Source organism: Peromyscus californicus, unplaced genomic scaffold (genome assembly GCF_007827085.1).
Source record: "Peromyscus californicus insignis strain IS unplaced genomic scaffold, ASM782708v3 Scaffold_10__1_contigs__length_136768540, whole genome shotgun sequence".
Taxonomy (NCBI): Eukaryota; Metazoa; Chordata; class Mammalia; order Rodentia; family Cricetidae; genus Peromyscus; species Peromyscus californicus.
Window position 1 is genome coordinate 102,322,924 of NW_026294391.1, and position 27,418 is coordinate 102,350,341.

Here is a 27,418-nt window from a genome sequence, read left to right on the forward strand (position 1 = left end):
AAGAAGTCAAATAATATGAGATTCAACAAGTTAGTTTATCCATTGGCTACAGCATATGACAACAAATGTTCCAAGGCTAACATTCTATGCAATATAGTTGTACTGATTTGGGTTTTCTTTATCTCTTTCCATGTAGTCCCGGTCAATTAGGGATTCTATTCTCTTCTTTAAATCTGCAGGCTGTAAAAGAAAACATATTTTCAATGCAAAGCTCATAATCAACATAAGCCCATCTGCCAACAACCCATCAAAAAAGAGAACAAAAGGCCCTAGGAGTCAGGCAGATCTCTGTGAGTTTGAGGCCAGCCTGGTCTATACATAGCAAGTTTCAGGACAGCCAGAGCTACACAGTGAAACACTGTGTTTAAAAAAAAAAAAGAGGAGGGAGCGTGAACAAAAGCAGGTGTGGTGGCACCTGACTATTACCCTAGTTCAGGAGGCTGAGATAGGAGGACCACAAGTTTGAGGGTAGACTGGACCTTGTCAGTCAGATCCTGTCTTAATCCCCCATCAAGATATTTGTTTACACACTACATATATATTATACTACCATACTCCTATCATATCATTATATAATATTTCCTACTAATTTATTTTTACTACATTTTTTGATTTATTTTTATGTATATGGGTGTTTGGCTTGCATGTTTGTCTGTGTACCACATGTTACCAGTATCCATGGAAGCCAGAAGAGGGTGTCAGATCCCCTGGAACTGGAGTTAAAGATGCATTAGCCATCATGGATACTAGGAATCAAACCCAGGTCCTCTATAAGTGAAGTCATTGCTCCTCTCCTTCCCTTCCCTCCCTCCCTCCCTCCCTCCTTCCTTCCTTCTTTTTGGTTTTTGAGACTGGGTTTCTCCAGCACCCACATCAGGTGGTTTGCAACTGCCCGTAACTCAAGCTCCATGTGGAGCTGACACATCTGTACACAAGTAAACACCCACATAGAGATACATAATTAAAAATAAAATCTTTTAAAAAATTATAGCCTTGCATGGATAATTAATTATACTGATCTCTTGAATGATAAAAAGCTACTATATTGTGTATATGGCCCATAAAAGTAATAAAAGCATTCTTTGGTATGAACAGGTAACTGGTTCTAGAACCCTGACATACCAAAATCTGCCAATGTTCAGTATTTGCATATAAATTCCTGCTATCTTCTAGTACAGTTTAAAATGATCTTGGCCAGGTGTATTGATACATGCTTACAATCCCAGCAATGGAGAATTTGAGGTAAGAGGATGACTTTTGAGGCCAGCCTGAGCTACACAGTCAGACCCTGATATAAAAAAATCAAATATTTCCACATCACTTACAATACTCAAAATTCTTATGCTGTTATTTATAGTTCAAATACAAACAAAACCAAAAGCCAAACAAATGAATTAGCTGGTTTTGTTTGTTTTTTGAGACAGGGTCTCTCTTTGTAGTCCTTGGTGTCCTAGAACTTACTACATAGACCAGGCTGGCCTCGAACTCAAGAGATCCACCTGCCTTTGCCTCCCCAGTGCCAGGATTAAAGGCGTTCAAAACTACACCCAGCCAGGTAATGCATTTTTTGTTTGTTTGGTTTAGTTTTGGTTTGTCAAGAGAGGGTTTCTCTGTATAACAGCCCTGGCTGTCCTGGAACCAGCTGGCCTTGAACTCACAGAGATCCACCTGCTTCTGCCTCCCAAGGGCTGGGATTAAGGGCATGCCCCACCACTGCCTGGGCTAGCTAATGCATTCTCAAAAGATGTTTTCAACCTTTGGTTTATTGAAGTCACAGATATGGAATCGATGGCTATGAAGGGCTGATTTCAAAGTCAGCCGTGGAACACAGTAAGACCCTAACGCAAAAACAAAAGATAAAACAAAGAAGAAAAATAGACAGGGAAGTAAAATTCCATTTAATAACTCCAAATGGCTTTGGCTTAGTAATGATCAAAGTATAGTGAGTGATCTCCATTCTAGCATTAGTAAGCACTCTTGCTGGAGGTGAAATGATTAGTTGAGCATGTGTGCAAGTGTGGTAATGAGGAGGCAGTTTGAGGTTTGAAGAAGCAACCTACCTTATTAAAAGTAATAGCTACTACATACTTACATACCAAACTTATTACTAAGTGTTTTATACTTCCCATCTCATTTAAGCCTCAAAATAATAGTACGAGCTAAGTATAATTATCAATTCCAAACAAGCTCAGCAAGATTAAATGACTTATTAAAGTCCAAAGCTGCTAGGAATCCTAACAGCCGGAGTCTATGCAACCTCTACCAAATGTTTCTTATTACAAAAGTTTAGAAATCATTTTAAAATTTGGAAAATAGTCCAGTACACTACCTTCTTGTCTAAACACCTTTATTACTGGACATTTGTATTGGAACAAGCCAATGTATTGACCAAGTTCAGTTTACTAGAACATATTGTTAAGACATTTTCAAAAGACACTAAAAGTCCTTTAGCACTAAGACCCACCCAGCAGCCTCTGTAACAGATTTGAGAAGACATTTATATAATGTAACTAAACAAGATATAAGTCAATTTAATAACGAAATATGTCAATTGTCAAGGTATCTACAGAAAAGTAAGACTCAAAAGATAGAGTGAATTCAAAAATTTCAAAGCCATATTTACTCAGTAAACTTTCAAGTACAGGGAGGAGCTTTTGTAAATTGTTTCCCCAATTTATCACAGTTGTATACATATACCAACAATATTCTTTTGTGAATCACATGTATGACTATAGGAAATAAATCTTGTTCCAAATGGCTTTATGCCTTTAATCTATATTTGCAAGATTAGTGTCTAAAATCTAATGTATTCTCTTTCATTTATAACAAGTCCCAGTATGGAGACACAGAAACACCTACTTTTACTGGAAATTTTAGCTGATTGTAGACCTCTGAAACAAGAAGATTGTGGCTAAGTGTTTTTCTCATCTTCATAATTCGGACAATCGCAGCATCAATTTGGTATTGTCTATCTTGAAATACTCTTTCTGTAGTGCTTGCTTGTTCTTCAACCTAAAAAAAGTTTTCAAACAAAGTCAATTATTAAGACAAACTGTACATCATGGACATAACAGTGTTGCTGTTCTAAAGGCACTGACTCATCTAAATGGGACCTTATAAATACAGACACAAGAAGAGGAAAAAACTTCACAAATATAGCTCCTTTCTGTTCTAATCATACTGCCCTGTACCAATAAAGCAATGCCTATAGAGGTTGACAGAAAAATACCACCTTTGAGGACACAGGAGATAGACTCAGTTGGTCAAGTGTCTGCCCTGCAAGTATGAGGACCTGGTTTTTAAATTTAATTTTCATGAACTCATGTAAAAACAGATAAACAGATTCCAGGAACTCAAAACCTAGCCGGCCAAGCCTATTAGTGAGTTCCAGGCAAGTATGAGACCACGGCAAGAAACAAGGTGGATAGCTCCAAAGGAATGACACTCGAGATTGTCCTCTGGCCTTCCCTAAAATTTAAAACGCTCACACTCATTGATCCAAATTTACTTCCATGAATTCATCTTAAGGAAAAGATTAGAGATTATGATTTAGGTACAGATTTTTTTAAATGGCCACATACAAGAATATTATGTAGCTATTTAGCATTGTGTTGATTTTTAAAATATGTGTGGGGGTATGTACATTGAGTGAGTGTGGTTGGGGATGTAAGAGGACAACCTTGGGCATCAGGTGCCTTTCACAAACAAATCAAAACACAACCAAACAACTTTAAATCATCTCTAGACTGACTATAATAAATAATACATCACAAATAGTTTATAGTTTTTTTTCAAGACAGGGTTTCTCTGTGTACTTTTGGACCTGTCCTGGAACTTGCTTTATAGACCAGGCTGGCCTTGAACTCACAGAGATCTGCCTGGCTCTGCCTCCCGAGTGCTGCGATTAAAGGCGTGCGCCACCACTACCCAGCTACAATTTTTTAATCTGTAAATTTCTACTATAAACACACATAAACCTAATACAGTAGGACAAGAGAGCAAAAGGTTTACCGTTTCTTTCATTTGGATTTGATTGATCTTTATCCTGAATAGTTTGTGTTTGAAGTCGTCATTACAAATGAATTTGTCACCATCTTCAATATCTTTGCCCTTTGGATTTTTAGCCAGAACTCTAGCTTTGCCACAGGCTAGTGACTGCAGTGTTCTCCTTAATTCTCCATCCTCTGAAGAAGTAATGGTTAGTCATTTGTTAGTAGCATGCAGAACACTACATCCAACATCAATTTGATTTCTACACATTCTCTATTAAACTGTGTCTTTTTTCCCAAGGTCATCAACACCTGCTCTTGGTGCTATCCAATAACAGTTTTTTTTCTAGTTGTCTTCTAAAAGCATTGTCACCCCATGCAGACAACTACTAAAACTTCTGATGCAACATTTCACTTCTCTCAAGTCAATCACTAAAAGGACACTCCACATTGTAGATGGAAGTTTCTGTCCCACCTGGTCCTGCAGCTGTTCAGTCTCAAATAAACACACAAAGGCTTATACTAATTAGAAACCGTTTGGACTATTGCTCAGGCTTATAACTAACTAGCTCTTATGCTTAAATTAACCCATAATTCTTGCCTATGTTTAGATATGTGGTTTGGTATCTTTTCTCAGTTCAGCATTCTTATCTTACTTCCTCTCCATCTGGCTGGAGACCCCGTTTCTCCTTTTCTCTTCCCAGCCTTCAACTAGTCTGGTCACCCCACTTAACACCTCCTGCCTGGCTACTGGCCAATCATCATTTTTATTAAACCCATAGGAGTGACAAATCTTTACAGCATACAAGAGCATTATCCCACACCAACACTTGGCTGTTTTATTATCATTCCAGTATGTTTTATTCTCCATTAACCCTCACTTCATTGTTAATGATGATAATACTACTAACCTAATCCAATGAACACCCTAGAATTATCTTTTAAGTTTTCCTTCTCCTTCATTCCACTATGGCTGTAGTAACTCCATTGCTGTTGGAATCATTTTACCAGAAGCCCATTCGGACTTTATGTCAGAATTATCTCTATAGTTTCTAGACTAGAATGTTTTGCTGTTCCAGGTGGCTGGCCCTATCAATGCCAGGAGTTGTTCAAATAGGTTATTTCCTTTAAGTCATATGTTTTGAGTCACTATAGCAGAGGCTTCAGCTGTATCCATCAGTCTATCTATATATCTTACCTATTGGATTCTATAGCTCACCATTCTAAGCTACCAACTTTTTATACTTCCTACCCACACCACCCAAGCCTTTCTCACACTATTTCCTTTATTTCATATGCCTTCTCTCCAACCAAAATTTGAAGGCCCAACTCAAGTCCCACTCCTTCCACAATGATCTCTTGCTTAACATACTTCTTGTTAGAACTATATACTGGTACTTACTGGTTTTGAAATTGCTAAGAATACAGAGGAAGGGGCTGGAGAGACATCTCACCATTGAAGAGTACTTTCTGGTCTTTCAGAGGACCAGATAGATACCAGTTTCCAGCACCTACATGGTGATACACAACTCAAGTTCCAGGGGATACAATGCCCCCTTCTGGCCTCAACAGGTTCCTACCCATGCAGGCTCATAACATAAACATAAATAAATGAATGAATCTTTAAAAAAAAAAAGAGTACAGAGGAAAGGATTACTTCCTTGTATCACCCAGAGCTCTGAACACAGTGACTGCACAGAGTAGAGAACTACAATTGCTTGATATTGACAGATGCAATACAAACCTATCCCAGTAGCTTGCTTAATCTCTTCTAAACTGAATTCCTCCCCTTCATTAAACATTAGCAGCACCAGGGTTTGAAAAAGAGAGACCTGAAGTTCTTTTTTGCCCTGTTAAGAGAAAAAGCAGAGGTTAGCCTAGTTTAAAAAAAATGAAAAATTAATAAAAAAAATCTCTTCTAGGAAAAGCATTTTTAATTAGTTAGTTAAGAAGCACAGATTAACATTATCCAAAACTCTGCTTCAGGTGGCAATAAAATGTACAGTTTGAGGTTGGTTTAGATATGATTCCACAAAAAATGAGGTGAAGGATTAGTTAGCCTATTAATAGCTTTTTTAAAATAATCCTTATTAAAACAGAATAAAGTAATGGAAATAACTCAGTCCCTGTGTATCAATATAAATATTCATCATTAAGCAGCAAGAAATTACTACTCTGAGTGCATTTTTTCAGACAGGGTTTCATGTAGTCCAGACTAGACTTACTTGCTATTTAGCCAAGTATGTCCTTGAACTCTCAATCTTCCTGCCTCTATCTTCCAAGGATTACAACCCTGTGCCACTATGCCTCACTTTCAAATGTATTTTGACTTTGTTAAGATCAGTAATGAAGAGCTGTAGGAATTTTTTTAAAATTGCCTTATCTCTCACTCTGTTCTCTAGCTTCCAGTAACATGATTTCTGACAAGACAGTGTGAACTCTGCATCCACAAGTAGAGAAAGACTATTGTTTTCAATTTTAGAGAAGGCCAACTCAATTGTTGAAAAGGTGACCATCTTAAAAAACACAAAGCTAAAAAAAAAAAAAAACACAAAGCTGTAACAAGCTACCACTGTTGCCAAGTGGTGTCAAGGCCACACTTAGAAAACAGCAGCTTGAACCTTCAAAATAAGCGTCTTGACTTCCATAAAAGATGAAGGCAGAAATTAAGTTTTGGGAATATCACTTACCTCTTTAAATTCAGCTTTTAGCACACAGTGTCCCAAAGTTGACTGCCACTGGAGTTTCCTGCCACTGTGTTTGCCTAAGTAAAATGTCTTGAAAATTTCCTGAAGCTTTACCATCTACAGCAAATAAAAGAAGTGTTTCTTTAAGCTGCATATGCAAGAGCACCTTCAGAGGTTTTTTACTCATTTATTGGATCATGAGGTGGAGTGTACACGCCACAGGATGCTCAGGAAGGTCAGAGGACAACTTTCAGGAGTTAGTTCCCTCCTCCCGCTTTGTGGGCCCTGGGGATTGAACTTCAGAGTTCAAGCTCTGGGTGTTAGGTGCCTTCACCCCTAGGCAACCTCCATGACCTCCCTCTCACCACTCATATTTAAGAAATTTTTCCCCTGTGAGCGCCTTTCACAGGCCCCTGTCTGTCCCTTAAGGTTTGGATTCTCTTTGTGTGTTGCTGTGTGAAGACATTTGGAACTTCTGTCGACCAGGAATTACTCATCTGGTGAACTCAAATGTGCAGCACTATTCTGGATTGAGTGGCAAGTGCTACTAAATTTGAGTTTCCCCTGTGAGCACCATTCACAGGCCCCTGTCTGTCCCTTAATTAAGGTTTGAACTCTCCTTCTATAGTGTTCACTTACTATCAATATATTAGATGGGAGGGGGTACTAATATATGCAAACTCTAGGTACAGTGGGAACTCCAGGCTTAGAGAACTAAGTGGTCAATTTCAGCTTTATAGACTTACTAAAATTTAAACTTTTTTTTTTTTCCCGAGACAGGGTGGTTTCTCTGTGTAGCTTTACGCCTTTCCTGGGACTCACTTGATAGCCCAGGCTGGCCTCGAACTCACAGAGATCCGCCTGGCTCTGCCTCCCGAGTGCTAAAATTTAAACTTTTATGTGTCTGCAGCACGAGCATGAATCCAGATGAAGGCATCAGATCCCCTGGATGTGGGTGATTTTTAATTCTAATGTTGGCAATTTTGGGTTTCCACATTTTAACTCAGTAAAGATCAATAAAATCTGGTTCTTTTGGCAAAAAAAAAAATTTATTCATGTATTTTTTTAGGTATGAGTACTCTGTCTGCATGATAGAGAGAGCTTCAGATCCCATTATAGATGGTTGTGAGCCACCATGTGGTTGCTGGGAATTGAACTCAGGAACTTGGGAAGAACTGCCAGTGCTCTTAACTGCTTAGTCATCTCTCCAGCCCCCTCTCACCATTCTTAACCCCATCTAAAGTAACTTCTGATAGCTTTCATGATTATCCAGTAGGTATCAATCTCTTTAATATAAGGTCAAAATCTCCCCAATGTAACAGCGCTTGGTGATCTTTACACTCTTTTTAGCTCTTCTGCACTATTTAATCATTCCTTCACCTCTGGTGACTTGGGCTTCTATATTCTACTGACTCCTTTCTCTTACTGCTGCTTCTGCCCAAGTTTCTTTAGTAGGTTCCTCTTCTTACCATCTGCTAAATGTGAGCCTTTCTAAAGTTTGAGCTCCACCCTTTCCCTTCAACTTCACCATATTCTTTCCTTAGGACACTTTCCATAGAGGACTCTCAGTATCTTTCTTTATTCAACCTTCTAGGTTTTGGTCCTGAGTGGAATTGTTTCCAGCGCATTAAGGGATACTCATGTATCATATTTACCAGTCCTGCCTTCAGGTGAAATATGTACAATATTTTTTTTGACAGCTAAGATTATTATTAAGAGGTTCTAAGTTAGAAATAGAAGAATAATTGGGGAAAATAGGACTAAATTTAGAGACCTACCTTCATTAATATGTTCAAGTGGACTTGAAAGTTGAAGTAAAAGAATAAAATATTAACACTCATTTTGTTGGTATGTTTGCTGACATAAGCCTTTAAAAGGCATATATTTTCAAATGAAAAGCAGAAAAAAGTGTGATTTCTATGCCTATAGCTTAGGTCTGAAACAGTTAATCTTACCTCTGGTGGCAAATGGACTTCCATAGGCACATATGTTGGCCAGTAACCCATTGTCAGGATATTCACAGTTAATTCAATATTGCCAGGTACATTCTGGTTCTGCATATACTATAAAAAGATCAATATACACACTGAGATTACAAAAGTATATACATCATACCATAATTAATTGACTCATTTAAGAATTTCCTTATTCTAAAAATATATGTGAATACTAACCATCCTGAAAATAAAGGCAACTAACTATTGAGACTTGAAATGAAGGTTACACAAAATGCAGTAGACAAATACACAAGTGGCTATTTTGATACAGTGGCATACAAAAATGCCATTAAAACATCCTAGGCATCTTCTCACAAAAGCTGGGGCTGTTATAGCATCTCTTCTCCATTCTTTTCCCCCAATGCTACCTGTAGTCCCCACCTTTGGAGGCCCCTACATGGATTGAACACCTTGCAGCAACTCCCATTCCTCACCCCACCAGCCAGCCCAAGTCTCTGGTTTTTCAACTGCTCCATTCCCTGTTTGAAGGTGGTAACCTGAAGTGGGAAAGGAAGAAGGGGAAAGGGCAAGGCAGGCAATTCCTACTCTGCAGCTACTGTAAGATCCATGATCCTACTGACTCTGAACTTTCTCGATCAAGTCCTTCAGTTCCGTTTACCACCTTCAATACAGTGGTCAAAAAGTCATTACTGAAACTCTCAGAGTGTAAAATCTAATTTGCCATCACTATTGTCTAGTTCTTACTACTACTGCTGTCTGAGACAGGGTCTCACTCTACTGCCCATATATCATTATTTCAGCATCCAAAGTAGCTGAGACTGCAGTTATAAAAACTACATCTGGTTATATTCTTAAAATATTTTAAAACAAAAAAAATATTTTACAACAACCTGCTATCCATGTCTTCAAAACTACAGTTCCAGCTTCTCATCTCAAATGTCCCCACAGATATTATATACCACTCTCCACCTTTTATCACCTCACCTCTCTCCCATTACAAGCTCTGAACATGCAAATCCTCCAACCTTGATTAGATGTCAAAAAAAGCCCTGATCATACTGTCTAACTATAATTCTTCTTACACTAACTTTAGTCTAATACATTTTACTTATATTTCTGTCTTATTCTAGGTGTTTATTAAGACTAAATCCTCAAGTAGGTCAAATGTATTTACATTTCATTGATGACATTTTTCTTCTACTGTACCCTTTAAGTTGCTATGAAGTTATTTGTAACAAATATGTTTCTATTTATCCTCTTCAATATGGACCGCCACAAAGGCATAACTTAAATATCCTTAAGTTCAAGGAATTAAGTAAGAGTTTAACTCACTTTTACCTGTTTGAAGTGAATCATGATGTCTTTGGAAAGCTCCATGTCTTTAAACATCCCTTCAAGCTTGCTGGTGAATGCAGCTCCACATTCTATTGAAGATGTTTGTATATTTATAATATTTCAAGATAGTACAAAGTATTTAAAAATCAGAAAATAAAATGCAAATCTTACTTGGGCATAAAATATGATCTGTAACTACTGGTAAGAACGAAAATAAATTCTTACCTCCCAGTATGTGCCCTACTAATTCAGAGGCAAACTCTTTAATCCTATAGCAACCTTATCTACTTTCAAGTATATTTGGGAACTTTTTATACAAATAAACAGAAGAATAATTCTTTATCTTTAAAAAAAAGCCAACAATTGTGGACATCAACAAGAGGCTAGGACCTTCATAAACTCACTTAACTTATGTGTGTGTGTGTGTGTGTGTGTGTGTGTGTGTGTGTGTGTGTGTGTGTTAGAGGGTCAGGGAATGTGTGTATAGGTGTGTGCACCCATTCATGCATATAGAAGCCAGAGGACATTGGCTATACTGCTCTACCACACTCTACCTTATTCTTTTTGAAACAGGATCTCTTACTGAACCTAGCTAGGCTGGCATCCTGGAAGCCCCAAAGATCCTCCTCTCACCCAACCTCTAGTCACTGGGGTTATACATACACATGAGTGTATGGAGATTTCAACTCTGGTCCTCATGCTTGTGCAGCAAGAGCTGAGCCCATCCTCCCCATCCCCTCAGTTTATGTTTTTATGCATATCATCATGTATACATGAAATGATTGACAAAAAAGCAATCAATGAAAATAGTACAATTAACCCAACATTTCTCTCAAATACTAAAGAAAGGCAAAATTGAAATAATAAAAGAGAAAAGAGAACGGCAAACATACCATGTTTCAGTTTGGACAGCATTGATTTTTCAGCATCTACAGATGCACTCTTGCCAACTAATAGGCGTTTGGCTAAATCTTTCTTATAGAAGGCCTCAAAAACATCTTTGCCTATATTAAATAAAAATATAACACTCATGATATGCCAAGTAAAGTTGTAACAAAATGGCTTCAAAAAGCTTAATCATAGCACCTCAAGTTATTTTACTTTATACATTTTATCCAAGTTTATTAAACTCAAGACACTGGAGGTCTACGTCTGTGCCAGACATTTCAAAAGTTCAAAAAATTAAGACTGTATTATTAACTTTTCTTCAGAAAAAAAATTTAGTACACTGGTCCTGTTAGCACCAAAACCCAAGAGATTAAAACAAGCAGCAAAATCCCAGGTTCTTAATAGTGGAAAGGTCAAAGCACAAGGCAATTTAGTTACATTCCTCAACTATTTTTCCCCCCTTCGGTTTTTTTTTTTTTTTTTTTTTGGTTTTTCGAGACAGGGTTTCTCTGTGTAGCTTTGCGCCTTTCCTGGAACTCACTTGGTAGCCCAGACTGGCCTCGAACTCACAGAGATCCGCCTGGCTCTGCCTCCCGAGTGCTGGGATTAAAGGCGTGCGCCACCACCGCCCGGCCCCCCTTCGGTTTTTTGAGACAGAATTTCTCTGTTTAACAGCCTTTGCTGTCCTGGATCTTGCTCTGCAGACCAGGCTGTCCTTGAACTCACAGAGATCCACCTGCTCTGCCTCCTGAGAGCTGGGAATAAAGGCGTGCACCACCACCATCCAGCTTATGCAACTATTCTTAAGGAATTAAAAATATACAATGACTAAAATGTAACCTCTAGTTCTCTAACAGTCTCTCCAGGTTATTATACAAACGTCTCAAATTCCTCTAGGAGCGCTTTATTTGTCTTGACACAAGTCCTTGCTACGTTGACTTAGTTGGCCCGAGATACTCACTATGTAATCTATACAGCAATGCTGCCTCGGTCTCCTGAATTCTAGACTTCAGGTATCTCTACCACTATGCCTAGCTCAGAGTGCTTTGTCTTAAAAGAAAAACATGAAAGCAGTAATCAACACTTACCATAGATAAATCTAAATATAATCATTATTTTATCCAACATTTTCTCAAGCTCTTCATCTGTAGCTTCTTTGTTGCCTGCACGAAGTTTTGAATCCACATACTTCGCTAAAATAAAGAAAAAGCATTATTGTTTAGTGACCATGGGTGTCTAAAAGGTACTAACTACACATACCCAAACAAGACTATAAAATATTCTTTAGTATTTCTGCTATATGTACATGCATTTTATAAGTCTTCAATACAAGGAAGATCACGTTAACTTGTCAATGTCACGGGGCTAATAAATACCACAACCTGAAAGCATTAAGTCTGACTCCAGAGTATACTTGCTGGTATAATGATATCAAAATGGGGTATTGAAGGGCTACATAATGTAGCTCTATGGTAGAGTACTTGCCTAGCATGTACAGGGCTGTGGGTTCAAACCCTAGTATTTCATAGTTAAAAAAAAAAGAAATAAAGAAAAATATAAAACGAGGTACAGACAAGCTCATGGTAGAGGTTCCAAGTAGCTCTGTGTAGGGTTAAACAAAGTCATTAGAAACATGGGTATCCTCTCAAGTTTCTAATTTACATAGAGCATTCTTAAACATTACTTTTCTATTTGAATAGACCAGAAACTATAGAGCAAAAGGCACAATTTATAAACTGTTTCAATGCAAACAAAATTAGACTTCAACCAAACCCGACTTCATCCTTTTGGCAGAGGACCTAGTTTCGTACGGTACTAGTGCATGTGTAAGGAATCGTGAGAAGCAGTGCAACACACCTGTATATTCACTGAGCCTATATTATTAGATTTATTTTCATCCTGGACTTTTTATTCGTTGTCATTGGAAATTTCATGCTGTCCTTTTCCTGTAGCTGTAACTGGAGACCTTTAGAAAATAGTACTCTGTACCAGTTCTAAATCACTACAGGCTTAGAAAGCACAGAATCAAGCTTGCTCATTTAGAGGGCCAATATCCTAGTTCACAAAGAATTTATATCATGTTTAACATGAAGGCTTTGTGAAGTTGTTTAGCTTGAAGGAATTTACAACTTACATCTACTACATCCTTAGAGACACTTTCAGACTTGGTATTACTAGCTAAGCAACATCAAACAAACAAGACAGAGGTATAATAGGGTTTTGCCTCAGAGTTTATCAATAAATGAACATTATAAAACCAAAAAAGAATATGAAACATACCTATCAGCTCAGCTGGTTTATTTGGTCTTTTATTAATGAATGTTTCAAATGCTTCTTTCATAGCATTGATAAATTTTTCATTTTTCATAAAGCAGGTATCAATTATATGGTCAACTTTATCTTTAAAGTCCAACAATTCTTGAACCATGGTTTTATCTTTTTCAGGATTAATAACAATAGTACTTCCAAAAGCCTGAAAATGAAAACGTTATAATGAAAATAATCATCAAATCATATTCTAAAGTTGGCACATATATTTAACAATCATAAAAAGGTATAGCTGTTTCTGAAGGAAAAATGGAAAAAACAAAACAGATAATATTCCCTCCTAAACACAAAAATGAATGACCATTGGGTACACAATATCCTAATGGGGTGTTATTAGAAGACTCTAGAAGCTTTTTCTTATTGTTAAGGAAGTAGGGTCTGTACTTTTAAAAACAGGAATGTGGTGAGGAAAGGAGGGAGGGAAAGAAGCATTTGTACTTCAAACTTGGAAGAATAGACTCTAGATTTTATCTTAACTAAATGGCAGCAGAATGCTAACAATCCTTTAATTTCCCATATTCACTGAAGTCTTAGAGCTAGAAATCCCATCAAACATCACTCAAGTTTTATTGCTGACATGCCACACAGCTACATCTCAGGCTGATATTTCAAATTTTTTATTTTTTAAAATTCCTTCCTTAAAAAATGCATCTATAAGAAATGCTGATGTTCTTGACATGTAGATTACAAAACATTCAGGAGTAAAATCAAAAGGTAAACTGTTAATACCTTGATATACTCAATCCATTGTTGTAAGAGAACCTGAACTCCACCTCGAACTCTACTGAAGAGCTGATACAGGAGAGACAAATCTTCAATTCTGTTTTCATCAAGGAGGTTATTTAAACCTGGTTTAAAATATTTTGGCATTAAAATAGGAGAATCAAAAAGTGAATAAAATGGCCATGCATTTTAATAAAACAAATGTAAGTAGAAATTACTATTGTGATACGCTGGTCTAAACTAAAACTAAAATTTATGTGAATGTATCCTGTAAGAACACTAAGGTTTTAGAAGTTCTTGGCTCTACATGCTAAGAAAACACACACACACACACACACACACACACACACACACACACACACACACACAAAGGAATACTTTCCGTTACTGTTTTCTTACATGTCCAAATTCCCATTGTTTCTATTTTGGGTCTGTAGTACTAAGGATGAACCTAGGGCAACTCACATACACTAAAATGTTCTATGGCTGACCCACTCCACCCAGTCCAATTTCTTGACTGGTATTAGTCAGCAGAACTCTCTTCTTAGTTTTACTTTCAGTCAAGAAACTGGCAACTACAGAAAATTTAGGACAATGAACAGGGGAAAGAGTTGTCAGTCTTCAGAAATGAACTACATGCTTATCAAGTTTTAGTTTTTCTTCATTAAACTTTTTTTGAATGGGTCTCAATATTCTTTGACAAACTTTTGGTCAAGCTGTTTTCATAAAATGATTTTAAAGCACTAAAAACTTAAAACTACACACTAAACAAGCCACAAAACATCCTCCTTTGCCGGGCGGTGGTGGCGCACGCCTTTAATCCCAGCACTCGGGAGGCAGAGCCAGGCGGATCTCTGTGAGTTCGAGGCCAGCCTGGACTACAGAGTGAGTTCCAGGAAAGGCGCAACACTACACAGAGAAACCCTGTCTCGAAAAACCAAAAAAAAAAAAACAAAAAAACAAACAAAAAAAAAAAACATCCTCCTTTACTTCTGATGCTTTTATGATGCTTAGCTATCAATAAGCAGTTTTCGCTACTAATCTTAAATGGCCAACTGAGACAAACAGTTCTGAGACCATTCTTCCACCACTGATTAAGACTAGGGAAATAGAGGCAGGTGAACCTGTGTGAGTTTGAGGCCAGCCTGGTCTACAAATTAAGTTCCAGGACAGCCAGGGCTACACAGAGAAACCCTGTCTTGAAAAACAAAAAAACAAAACACACATACAAAAAAACCTAAGACAGCACATGTTAGGGATAATATTCATTTAAACTTGAACTTTGAGCAGACTTGATGGTGACCTATCTAGTTTTTTTCATTTTGATTTTATTTTTTATGTGTTCGAGTGTTTTTCCTGCATGTATGTGCAATGGGAATGCCTGGTGACCAGGGAGGATAGCAGAGAGTATTTGATCCCCTGAAACTGGAATTTTGGATGGTTTTGAGTCACCATGTGGGTGCTGGGAATTGCCCTTGGGTCCTCTGCAAGAGCAACAAGTGCCCTTATCCACTGAGCCATCTCTGCAGCCCTAGTAATCTTTTATTTACAAATTGCCATTACCTTTCTGAAGAATTGCTGTTAAGTGTTCACCTAGAAGTTGTTTCTCAACAGAAGCAATTAGTGACTTCCTAAAAGGGGAGAAGAGAAAATTATTGATACAACCTTTCTGAAAATTTAAAGCTTCTAGAGAAAACAAACCAAATATTTCATTTTACATTGTTTGCCATTTCCATCCTATGTGTCAATTTAATAGTGTTCAAGATTTATTCTACATTATGACTAAAGGAAAAAAACTAGTGTGTATTTCAGAATTTACTCAAAGTAATGATCTCCAAGGTCTTGCTCTGCCTCGCTTTTTCTACGTTCCTCTGCTTTTTACTAAGAAGGTAAAACAGTTATCTATGCTGCTTAAAGGAACTACTTAGTTAGTGAGATTTAAAAAGTACAGAAGTAGCTTCTCTCTGAACACCCACTTACTAAGTTTTAATCAATATAAAGATTTTAAAAGCTGGGCATGGTGGTGCATGCCTATAATCCTAGAACTTGGGAGGCTGGCATTGGAGGATCGTGAGTTCCAGGGCAGCCTGGGTTTTAGTGAAACTCTGCATCAAAACACCAAAATAATTTTAAAGATCAATCTCTAGTACTATTTTAAAATTATATACTAAACACACACCCAACCAATAATCAAATCCTTGATTAAATCTAATTAGCTGGGGAAGATAATAACTTGAAGTTCACATTATGAAAACAACTGTTAAAGACTAAATCAGACTTGAATATTGTTACCAACAGTTTTAAGACTATTAGGCTGCGCATGTAATACTTACTGGGTGGTCTGATCTAAGTAAGTAATAAGTCTGTCTGCTTCTTCTTCTAGGCGTTTATTAACATGATGAAGATACTCAGGAACCTACAAAGATAGTTTTTTATATTATTGTTTTCCTCCCCTTAAATAACTCAGAAAATGTCAAGTCCAAAAGATCCGGGGAGCAGCCCCGTCAAATGTGACAGGGTAGAATCATATGTAAAATTAGAGGTAGAGTTTATGATCCAGAATTCTGGCCTTTAAGAAGAGAGAAAAGAAAGTAGCACCTAAGTGAGAGAAGAGCATTACAATGTTGGGAATATAAATACAAAGGGAAGTTTGTGTTCTACAGGTAATGTGTATTGTAAGAGATAGTAGATTTATTAATCATGATTTTTAAATACCTCTCTTTCTTGCATTAACTTTTGACCTTCAGCTGCATAAAGTCGGTTAGTTTCCTCCAAAAATCGTTGTTCAAAAGAGTCTTGGTAAATCTAGGAGGAGGGAAAAAACCAAAAGTATTTGTTAAATATTTATTGACTATCCTCCATCTGAACTCTATATGAACAGCACTCTGACTGGATTTCAAACATCAAACTAGGAACAGTATTCACATTTGTAGGCAGTACAGTGAGTGAGTGTTAAGTGAAACTTACTTGCAAATCAGACAGCATACTTAAAAGGCTTCGAAGTAAACTTCTATCAATTGCTTCGCCATTCCGCTCTCTCTCAATCAAGAGAAGGATGCCATCGATTGTTTTCGTCTGGACTTTCTGATCACTTATAATATGAGCCCTAAATAACTCTAGTCCCATGTCCCTAAAATTAAAAACAAGTAAGTATCATCTAAACTGGCAATACCACATCTGAACAGGCTTAGTTAACTTATCACATATTAACTAGAGCCCCAGACTTTGAAGTAGTGATTATAAAAGGATAAAAATCCACATTTAATTTTGAATAACATTATTAAAGCATACAGGAAACTCATTTTCTCTTTAATGAGAACTGAAACTGAATTCCTAGCTTCCTCCATAACTTGGTTTTAGTCTCTTATTTCCTCTGGTGGCTATCTTTTCTTAGTTCAAAGACATAAAATAATTTTCACTATACTGACATTGAGTAGTTTACTTGGTCATTTATTAACTGGCTTCAGAACTCCAAAATCAATGAATTTCAATCATTACTGAAGGTATATGCTAAGCACCTGGTGAGGGACCAATTCATCATATTTTATTTTCAAGAACAAACAGACATTTCAGTATATAGTTACATGAAAAAAGAACGAAACCTTAATGATCAGCACCAACAAGATTCAGGCACAGAAATTCTACAGTAAACTTTAATCCTCATACATAACATAGAAAATTCTTCATACACTATGAGGGAAAGTTAGCTTTCTGCTATATTAGTTAGGGAAAAAATCTAGAACCCAAATGTGAATTTTTAGAATATTCTGAGTACATCTCATTCTCTTTCATTATAATAATTAAGACTATGATATATAACAAAAACTTTCATAATACTTTTCTGGCATCCTTACCAAATGGAGGGTAGCATTGAATTCTGAAGAACGTAAGTTCTATCCAGAAACAAAAAAATGCTCCTGATCATTATCTGTCAAAAAAAAAAATCAAGCAATTTTTGTAATTTTGAAACTGTAATATTAGCTCTTAATGAGAATTTGAAAGATTTTACACTAAATAAACTACTAGGATCCAACATGCAAATAAATACATCTAGCTGAGAATATGTCCCATATATTTATCTTTAAACTATTGTATTAATCCTTCTTGTGGTTTCTAGAAAACAGAAATTTAAGATGGTCCTCTGATGTCTTTGCTACTTATGAAGTAACTGAGAAGGGAAACAGGAGGCAGTCATGGGGTGCATGCCTGCAAATCCAGCACTCAAGAGGCTAAGGCAGGACGATCTTGAGTTTCAGGCCAGTCTGTGCTTCACAGCGAGATCCTATCTCAGAAAAAAAAAAAAGGAATCCTAGGTACACTTACTTCTTCCTCAGTAGCAATGCTAGGGGGTAAAGCTGTCTTAAACTGCACTCATGGCATTTAGTTGGTGGGAAGTGGATTTAAAGGTTTCTATTTGCATTAGAATAAACTAATACCAGACTAGGGAGGATAAAGAAATGCACCATCTAAATAAACTAAAATACCAGCAACCAAATAATATATGGGGATATTACCAATAAGACTAATAGAGGAAGATGCAACTTTAATGAGAAATAATTTGGGGTCAATAGTTCAGAAAAAAAAAGAAAAAGAAAGGAAGTCAAGTATGATGGCTGATGCATGTAATCCCCAACTCTCAGGAGGTTGAGGCAGTGGGATTGCTATGAATCTGAGATTGGCATGAGCTGTATAGTAAGCTCAAGCTAGTCGAGATAGAGAGTAAGACCCAATCTCAACACAAAAACTGCCATCAACTACAACAAAGACTCTAGAATGGAAATCATTCTGAAATGCTGGTTTACTTATAATTTTCAGTTTTAAAGTAAAAATCCAACCAAAATTAGTTTCCAATTTAGAAAAAGAACAATTATAGAGAGCTTCCCTATTACAAAACTTGTTTTTAATTATTGTGTATTACTTTTATTATGTATTACATAAAGCAATGAGTTTCATTATACCACTTTCATATATGTATATCAATTATATTATTTCATATTATTTATTTCATTGTATCATTTTCATATATAAATATTACAAAGCTTTTATTTTATTCACCTATATCTTCTGTGACAAGGTCTTGATATATAGCCCAGGCTGGCCTACAGTGTATAATGCTTCTGTCTCAGCCTCCCAAGTGTTGGAACTCCAATTGTGTGCTGCCACATCTGGCTATAAAGTTTTGTTGCTATTACTATATAGTGCTCAGGATATACCCAAGGTATCACTCAGGCTAAGCTAGTGCTTTACTACTCTGCTACACAGTAATTCCCAAAAAAAGCTGTCAAAACATTCTAGTGACTGAACTTGTTTGAAATGAAGTATGTAGTGCTATTTCTAACTTACCATTTGCCTACAATGATTTTGCCAGCATTTATCAATCTTTTTTAGAAAAAGAACACTATCCAATGAATCCCTGAGATAGATGTTAAGGATATTTTAAAGTGTTTCATACATGTAATATCTTTTGTCTTATTATTTGTGTTAAATACAGAATACTCATATAATAAATGAAATTAAATGACATTATAAGACATAATTCGATTTCTTAAACTACAGAAACAAATTAGATTCCCCCTTAACCTGCCTTTAAATCTAGTCTTTTTTTTTTTTTTTTTTTTTTTGGTTTTTCGAGACAGGGTTTCTCTGTGTTGCTTTGCGCCTTTCCTGGAACTCGCTTTGGAGACCAGGCTGGCCTCGAACTCACAGAGATCCGCCTGGCTCTGCCTCCCGAGTGCTGGGATTAAAGGCGTGCGCCACCACCGCCCGGCTAAATCTAGCCTTAAACACAACTGAACATGGTGTTTTCTGTTTAAGATTATCTTCAAATGGAAATCCGCCAGAACAGAAGGTTAACAACAAGAAATTTTTACTTAATACCACACTTGTAGATGTTGACCCTAATTAAAACTGAAAAATTGGCCGGGCGGTGGTGGTGCACACCTTTAATCTCAGCACTTGGGAGGCAGAGCCAGGCAGATCTCTGTGAGTTCGAGGCAAGCCTGGTCTACGGAGCGAGATCCAGGACAGGCACCAAAAGTACACAGAGAAACCCTGTTTCGAAAAACCAAAAAAAAAAAAAAAAAAAAAACTGAAAAATTTCAAAACTTTGTTTTTTCCTTTAGAAATAACAGAACAAAAATAATCTACCAAACATAGGCATTTAACTTCCAATAGAGCTAAGCAAGAAAAAACAAAAATGAAGATATTGTTTTGAAAAGGATATTCTCTGAATTGATGAATCTGTGCTTTAATGTGATCTTCACAGATCTGTCTCAGCTGCTTATACAAATTTGCAGAAATTTTGTAAGAACAAAGGTTTTCTACAGCCTGCAAGATAGAACACATAAATTCATTAGGACAGGATAGAGTAGGAGAAGGGGTCTCAATAAGCACATGAAGTCATTATTTTGTTATATGATATATCAGCTCATTGAAAATGAGTTATTTGTCCATTTAAAAAAAATGAAAGCATGGCATTAACCTAAGGGGCCGAGGCAGGAGAAACAGACGTTTGAAGCCAGCCTGAAAAACCTTAGTGTCTCTCTCTCTCTCTCTCTCTCTCTCTCTCTCTCTCACACACACACACACACACACACACACACACACACACACACACACACACACACACACCCCTTCCAAAATAGATACAAAGTAAAACAAGAAAATATACCAATGTGGGTGAAAATTTTTTTAATACCAATGTACTATACAAAAAAGTCCACATTTGTATGTTTATGATGGCTATACTAAAAGTTAAGGATAAAGGGAATCAAGTCAAATTCTACCCTGTGAGGATATCCAATTCAGAACTACTACGTACAAAAGCTTACTTATTACAAATGATAATAATTTTCATAAGGAGAATATAATTAAAGTTTAAAAGTAATTTCACCTGTTGTTTATGTATGAGATGTGCCAGAAATGACTACTATAACTCAATTAAAAATTATAGTTCCTTGGATTTTCCTGAATACAATAAAGTGGAAATTATTTCTAGCAGGATTAAAATTAGTATGATAAAAACACCATGAAATTTTCTTCAGTGTCTCAATTTACAAATAGTTTGAATATAGGGGCTCCAAACTGGGCTTAATAGTAAAACACCTGCCTACCCTGTTTGAGGCCCAAGAGTCCATACTCCGAATGACAACAAAAAGAATACATTTTCCCTTCATTAGAGTATTTGAATTTATCCTCAAATCTTAAGAGGACAAGTTCAGATTCTGTGTGTTTCTTATTATGTGTATAAAAACCCTTTAAAGTTTAAAACAACAGGTATGGTAGTAACTCTGATGTTAATCCACAATTGGTAATGGGTTAAGTGTAACACCAAGATTCCTTTCTCACTATAACAGAAGACAAAAATCCCATTAAAAGGATATGGGGGGGGCGATCCAAGTTCTGTTGGTCTGAGTAGAATTGTGTAAATATGTAGCTAGAAGTCACATTGCTAGAATTTAAGTCCAGTAATCAAAAAACAAAAAACAAAAACAAAACAAAAAACAAAAACAAAAAAACCCAAAACTGTCAGGCAGTGTTGGTGCACATCTTTAAATTCCAGTCCTTGGGAAGCAGAGGCAGGCAGATCTCTTGAGTTCGAGGCCAGCCTGGTCTACAAAGAGAATTCCAGGACAGTTAGACCTACACAGAGAAATCCTGTCTTCAAAAAAACCACAAAAAAAGCTTAAAAAGGAACCTACTTATTTCACTGGAGGGAAATCATTAAGCCTCAAGAGGAGGAGGTAGACCCATCAGATTTAACAGCTACAGAGAAACAGGAAAGTTGAGTCTCCCCTGAAAAAGACTAAGTTACAATCCATGTAAACCTAGGGTAAGGTCACAAATGCCTAAGGAGTACTTGTTTATTTCATGTGCTCCTCTAATCACACTGGTCCTAGATGGTGTGGGTGTCCTCCTTCTTCCTTTATAGTACTTCTTTTTACTGTATCTATGTCCTTTTTGAATGACTGACTCATTTTCTCAAGCATTTCTCATTTTCTGCTTAGGTTGTCAATATGACAATATATACTTCATCTTTTCTACTTTTCCTACTTCTGATACTTCAATAAATCCTATTTATTCCACTTCCTTCTGTGTTCTCCTTTATCTCATAAAACAGTTCTTGACACATCTATTTATCTTCTCACACAAGATACCACATTTTCTATTACTATTGAACTGGATACTGCTTCTTCCAAATAAGGTTTAAGTCCTTTCACTGCCACAGATTTGCCTAATGCGTCCACCCATCACACTACACTGACTTGACACTAAATCAATATACTTTCTTTTTATGTGTAAAACCTGTCTCCTTGACTTTGCTTAATGACAGAGTGATCACACAGACATGTTATTTAATACTTTGAGTCTCAAAGTGTGTGTGTGTGTGTGTGTGTAGGAGAAAGAGAGAGATTACAACAATACATCCTGCATATTAGAAAGGACGTCTATTAGAATGAAAAACATGATCAGAAAACTACAGTGTGAGCTAAGTGCTATTACAGTAATAATCAGAGATAAGACTCCCTATCACGGCCTTTAGGAGAGGGAAGTTAAGAAAAGTCTCCAGGGCAGAATCCCTGCGACCCAGAGAGAAATGGATAGAGTGCTACTGAGAATAATGAGAAACAGAAAAATGAAGCTGAGCTTTCCATACGGTCTCATCTGTAATTAGCTGAAAGGTGGTAGCGGAACTTTCAAGTAGGCTAGGGCTAGTATAGCTCAGTGGTAGGCTGTTTGCTTAGCTTTTGTGAGGTTCCAGATTCACAACCTAGCAACCTAACAGATGGGGGTGTAAACACAGGGTCTTAAAGCCTCTGAAGGTAGTCAGGCATAAAATACATTTAGCAAGCTTTTAACCCTTATTCCTCCAAATCCCAGCCCCTATCCTCCAAAACCCATATATCACATTAAAAGCACAAAACAACCCACTCCAACCACTTGCTTGAAAATATACGTACAGAAAATGAAATGTAAGTGTTTCATAACAAAGATAGTCAGAAAGATAAAAGAATTTCCACCAAGGTACTGAACTCTTGTCTATTAGGTTAGCTACTATTTTTCAAACTTTTATATTTAAAGAGAGAAAAAACAATTGGCTGGTGACGTGGCTCAGGAAGTAAAAGGCACTTGCCAAGCCTGAGGCCATGACTTCCACTGATGAACTGACAAAGTTGTCCTCTAACCTCTACAAGCGTTCTGGGACATGTACCTGCTCCTCCCCCATCACACACAGAGACACAAACAAACTAAAAATCAAGTAAGTAAAATAAATAAAAGGTTTTTTTAAAGGACACCTGGTTGTGATGGCACACACCACATGGCTAAATTCAATAAAACAAGTGACAGCTCATGCTGGTGAAGACATGGAGTAAGGGGAGCAAGCATGAGGCAGAGGCAGGTGGAACTCTAGGAGCTCAAGGAGAACCTGATCTATATAGTAAGTTCCAGGCCACCTAAGGCTATATATAGTGTGACCCTGTCTCAGAAAATTTTTAGAAAAGAATAGAAACCAGGTATGGTAATATGCTTATAAGCCCAGCACTCAAGAGCCTGAGGCAAATAAAATCTCGACTGAGTACAGCCTGGGCTATACAGAGTAAGATCTTGCCTTAAAAAAAGAAAATAGCCGGGCGGTGGTGGCGCACGCCTTTAATCCCAGCACTCGGGAGGCAGAGCCAGGCGGATCTCTGTGAGTTCGAGGCCAGCCTGGTCTCCAAAGCGAGTTCCAGGAAAGGCGCAAAGCTACACAGAGAAACCCTGTCTCGAAAAACCAAAAAAAAAAAAAAAGAAAAAAAAAAGAAAATATATTGCAGAAATTCAGTAACGTATAGCAATAAAATGCAAATTATCTTTTACATCTGGTAAAAAAAGGGTAAGACAATATATTACACATAGAAGAAAGTACTAAGAATTTGCAGGAAGGAAATCAACCATAAAAATAAAATTTAAATTGTTTGTTTTATCCTTTTTGTATTGTTGTGTAAGTTCCCCCATTCCGCGCTGCAGGAAGCTCCTTAAGCAGGAAGGTAAACAACTCAAAATAGCTTCAGGAAGTCCCTGAAACTCACTGATTTATTAGGCCCCTCCCTGACAAAGTGTGTAATAAAAGCTGAGTCTAAGACAGGAGGAAGCTGGGCTGCAAAGAAAACTCTGAGACCAGACCAGTTGCCTGGAAGGGGTTTAGACCAACGGAGGTATCTGGTAAGGACACTGTCCAACCAGCTGAGCTGCTTGAAGGCTGTGAAGTGTGCTTTAGGCTCCCAGCTTTGTGAGCTGTCTTTCACCCATGCTGGGGTGGGCTTTGGTGATGCAGCGGTCTTTGAGACATTTCTGCTCCTGTAAGTAATCCCTCACCCATACTTCCGTAAGTAAACTCAGTAAAACTCATTGGTTCACCAAGCAGGACTTTGGTGGTATCCATACTTTGTTCTATCATGAGTTCCCTATCTGGGGTGAGTAGACCTTATGTACTGTGGCTTTCTGGGAAAAGTTTTGTCACACAACATCATGTAGCAAACAGTGCTTCAATGAGATCAAAGATTATCAAGGACCTTCATTTTGTGACTGAACATTTTAAAAATGATCAGTGACAGTACTAACGATTCATTAAAAGAAGGAGAAATAAGCTAGGCAGTGGTGACACATGCTTTTGATCCCAGCAAGAGAGGCAGGAAGATCTCTGCCAGTTGAGGCCAACCTAGTCTACAGAGTGAGCTCCAGGACATCCAAGGCTACAAAGGGAAACCCTGTCCTGAAAAACAAACAAAAAAGCCCTCAGAGAAATATGTAACAGAGTTATAATCTTGTAAGTCAGGTGTGGTGCTCATGCTGGTAATCATACACTGAAGCAAGAAGACAGTCATGAGTTCAAGATCATAGTGGGCTACAGTGTTCTATGTCAATCTGGGTTAGAGGGAGTCCCTATCTCAAAAAAATCCAAACAGGGCTGGAGAGATGGCTCAGTGGTTAAGAGCACTTGTTGCTCTTGCAGAGAATCCAGATTCCATTCTTAGCACTCACAAGGCAGCTCACAACTATCTGTAACTCCAGTTGCAAGGGGAACTAATGCCTGCTTCTGGCCTCCAAGGACACTGTAGACATGTGGTATACAGACAAACATGCAGGCAAAATACCCACATATATTAAATTAAAATAAACCTTAAAACACAACAAAATAAACGTGAACAGGTGACAGCAGTTAAACCTTGAGAAACCAATAGCTAGTTATCAAAACTGTAAGGAATTTTAACTTTTCTCCTATAACCATCGACTGCTTAAGTAACCACATTTTACAATTGATGAAAATCTATACTGAGAGAGATGCATAATTTGCCTCCGGTCTTGTGGTCATCCATCTACACAATGGAAAGGAACATTATTTAAGATATATTTAACAAAAAGTTCACTAGAATTCTCATTATTTTCAGATAAAATAACCTTCATCAGAGATGAAATATAGTCAAACAGTAAGACCCTAAACTAAGAGTGGAATTCTGTCTCAAACAACAACCAATCTTTATTCAAAGACAGACTGATCAACCCAAATTAGTGCATTTAAACATAGTCCTATTTATAATCAACCAAGATAAAACAAGCAAACAAAAATCCCACTCAAAGTATGAAGCACAGCTTCACTCTCAATGGATTTCAAGATTGTTAAGAAAGGTAATTTTAAAATTCAGGAGCAATTATCATTTAAAGTATCATTTTAAAAGACAATAGGCCAGGCACATGTTAATCCTAGTATTTGGAAGGCAGAGGCAGGTGGATTTCAGTGAGGCCAGCCTGGTCTACATAATGAGTACCAGGACAGCTACGTGTTTTTCCATAGTGAGGTCCTGTCTCAAAAATTAAAAAAGTAAAAAGCTGGGTGTGGTGGTGCACACCTTAATCCCAATCAGCTAACTCTACATTAGTGAGTTGAGTTCTAGGGACCCTTTCTTAAAAAGAAAAATAAGCCGGGCGGTGGTGGTGCATGCCTTTAATCCCAGCACTTGGGAGGCAGAGACAGGCGGATCTGTGAGTTTGAGACCAGCCTGGTCTACAAAGGTTCCAGGACAGGCTCCAAAGCTAGAGAAACCCTCAAGAAACCAAAACTAAATAAATAAATAAATTAGAAAAAAATAAGTAAAAATATAAAGACAGTATGTGCTTATTGAAATGCAATGGGAACAATGTGTTCTTTTCTAAAATTAAACTATCTCAAAATAATCTCAAAGGAACATTTACAAAACAAAAACTTAAAAATTTTGTTTTGAGACAAGGTCTTCCTATATAAACCAGTCTTCCTTGAACTCAAAATCCTTCTGTCTTAGGCTCTCAAGTACTGAGATTACAGGCATGTCCTAATATAACTAGGCACTTGTGACTTTAGGACAAAGAAATACAACAGCAAGTAAAACTAAACACAAAAAAGCAAAAGTAAACACAATAAAACTTATGCATGTTCTTTAAACATGCAAGAATTAACAAAAATCAACGTATCAAGAGAGATACTGACAAATCAAAAACTTAAGAGAAAATATTTAAGGTGAATAGGGCTCTTTAATAGCTACAATCAATATGTTATAAATTACACTGGCTGTGCACCAGCATACTCAAATAAAGACTACATACACAAATGGAAACACAGAGCAGCTGTTCCAATAGTGGTGTGTTTTTGTTTGTTTTTGCTAAAACTGCTTTGAACACTGCTGTACAGTATATAACACTGTGGTGTTATTAGTGAAACAGCACAGTAACAGAAGATCATCTTGCAGGCAGTAGTGAGTGGCATATGCCTTTAACCCCAGCATTCGGGAGGCGGAGCCAGGCGGATCTCTGTGAGTTCCAAGGCCAGCCTGGTCTACAGAGCGAGATCCAGGACAGGCACCAAAACAACAGAGAAACCCTGTCTCAAAAATAAAAACCAAAACCAAAAAAAAAAAAAAAAAAAAAGAATTAAACATCTTAGTTCGACTTCCCCTGTTCAGCCAATAAGTAACTTTGGGTGGGTTATTTAAATTCTCCCCCTGCCTCCCGCTCCGATTTTTAAACTTTTTCTAGACAGGGTTTCTTTGTATAACAGCCATGGCTGTCCTAGAACTCAATCTGTAGACCAGGCTGGCCTCAAACTCACAAAGATCCGCCTGCCTTAAAGGTGTGGGCCCTCGCCACCATCACCACCACCTGGTGGGTTACTTAAAATTCTGAGACTCAGTTTCCTTGTTGATATAGTGGGGATAAGAATACTTTATATATTTAATAGTTTCTGTAATGCTTTAAATGAACTATTAGAAAGTGGATCTGCTTTGCAGGTTTATCATACACAGTAGGTGGACATCATAGACTCTTAATTCTACTTTTGTTATTTATAATTCAGGAGGCATGTCTATCTATAATGTGCCAAAAGAACCAAATGAGGTGGACTTATCCTTTAGTAACAGCTTAGGATTCCCACCAGCTGACATTTCTATAGCATCACTACCTGCTGATTACTGTTCTGTGTTGTGCATGTACTGACTCATTT

At 37.2% G+C, this 27,418-nt stretch overlaps 1 protein-coding gene across 3 annotated transcripts in view; it reads right to left on the reverse strand.

Annotated features, from left to right (window-relative positions):
• Positions 1 to 16: 16 nt before the first annotated feature.
• The window catches only part of Cul4b (cullin 4B), a 33,570-nt gene continuing 6,168 nt past the window's right edge, over positions 17 to 27,418 (reverse strand). For 2 of the 3 annotated variants that reach the window (XM_052738274.1, XM_052738289.1), the window contains exons 4-21: positions 20,132 to 20,235; positions 19,252 to 19,321; positions 17,763 to 17,836; positions 16,876 to 17,038; positions 16,624 to 16,713; positions 16,242 to 16,324; positions 15,472 to 15,539; positions 13,915 to 14,033; positions 13,138 to 13,330; positions 11,946 to 12,050; positions 10,863 to 10,973; positions 9,967 to 10,058; positions 8,632 to 8,739; positions 6,680 to 6,793; positions 5,734 to 5,839; positions 4,012 to 4,184; positions 2,860 to 3,012; positions 17 to 180 (exon numbers count right to left, since the gene is read on the reverse strand). In XM_052738274.1, the coding sequence (XP_052594234.1) occupies positions 85 to 180; positions 2,860 to 3,012; positions 4,012 to 4,184; positions 5,734 to 5,839; positions 6,680 to 6,793; positions 8,632 to 8,739; positions 9,967 to 10,058; positions 10,863 to 10,973; positions 11,946 to 12,050; positions 13,138 to 13,330; positions 13,915 to 14,033; positions 15,472 to 15,539; positions 16,242 to 16,324; positions 16,624 to 16,713; positions 16,876 to 17,038; positions 17,763 to 17,836; positions 19,252 to 19,321; positions 20,132 to 20,235 (2,022 nt within the window). In that variant the 3' untranslated portion in view covers positions 17 to 84. The remainder of the gene's footprint in view (positions 181 to 2,859; positions 3,013 to 4,011; positions 4,185 to 5,733; positions 5,840 to 6,679; positions 6,794 to 8,631; positions 8,740 to 9,966; positions 10,059 to 10,862; positions 10,974 to 11,945; positions 12,051 to 13,137; positions 13,331 to 13,914; positions 14,034 to 15,471; positions 15,540 to 16,241; positions 16,325 to 16,623; positions 16,714 to 16,875; positions 17,039 to 17,762; positions 17,837 to 19,251; positions 19,322 to 20,131; positions 20,236 to 27,418) is intronic. The other variant, XM_052738284.1, reaches the window with a different exon arrangement.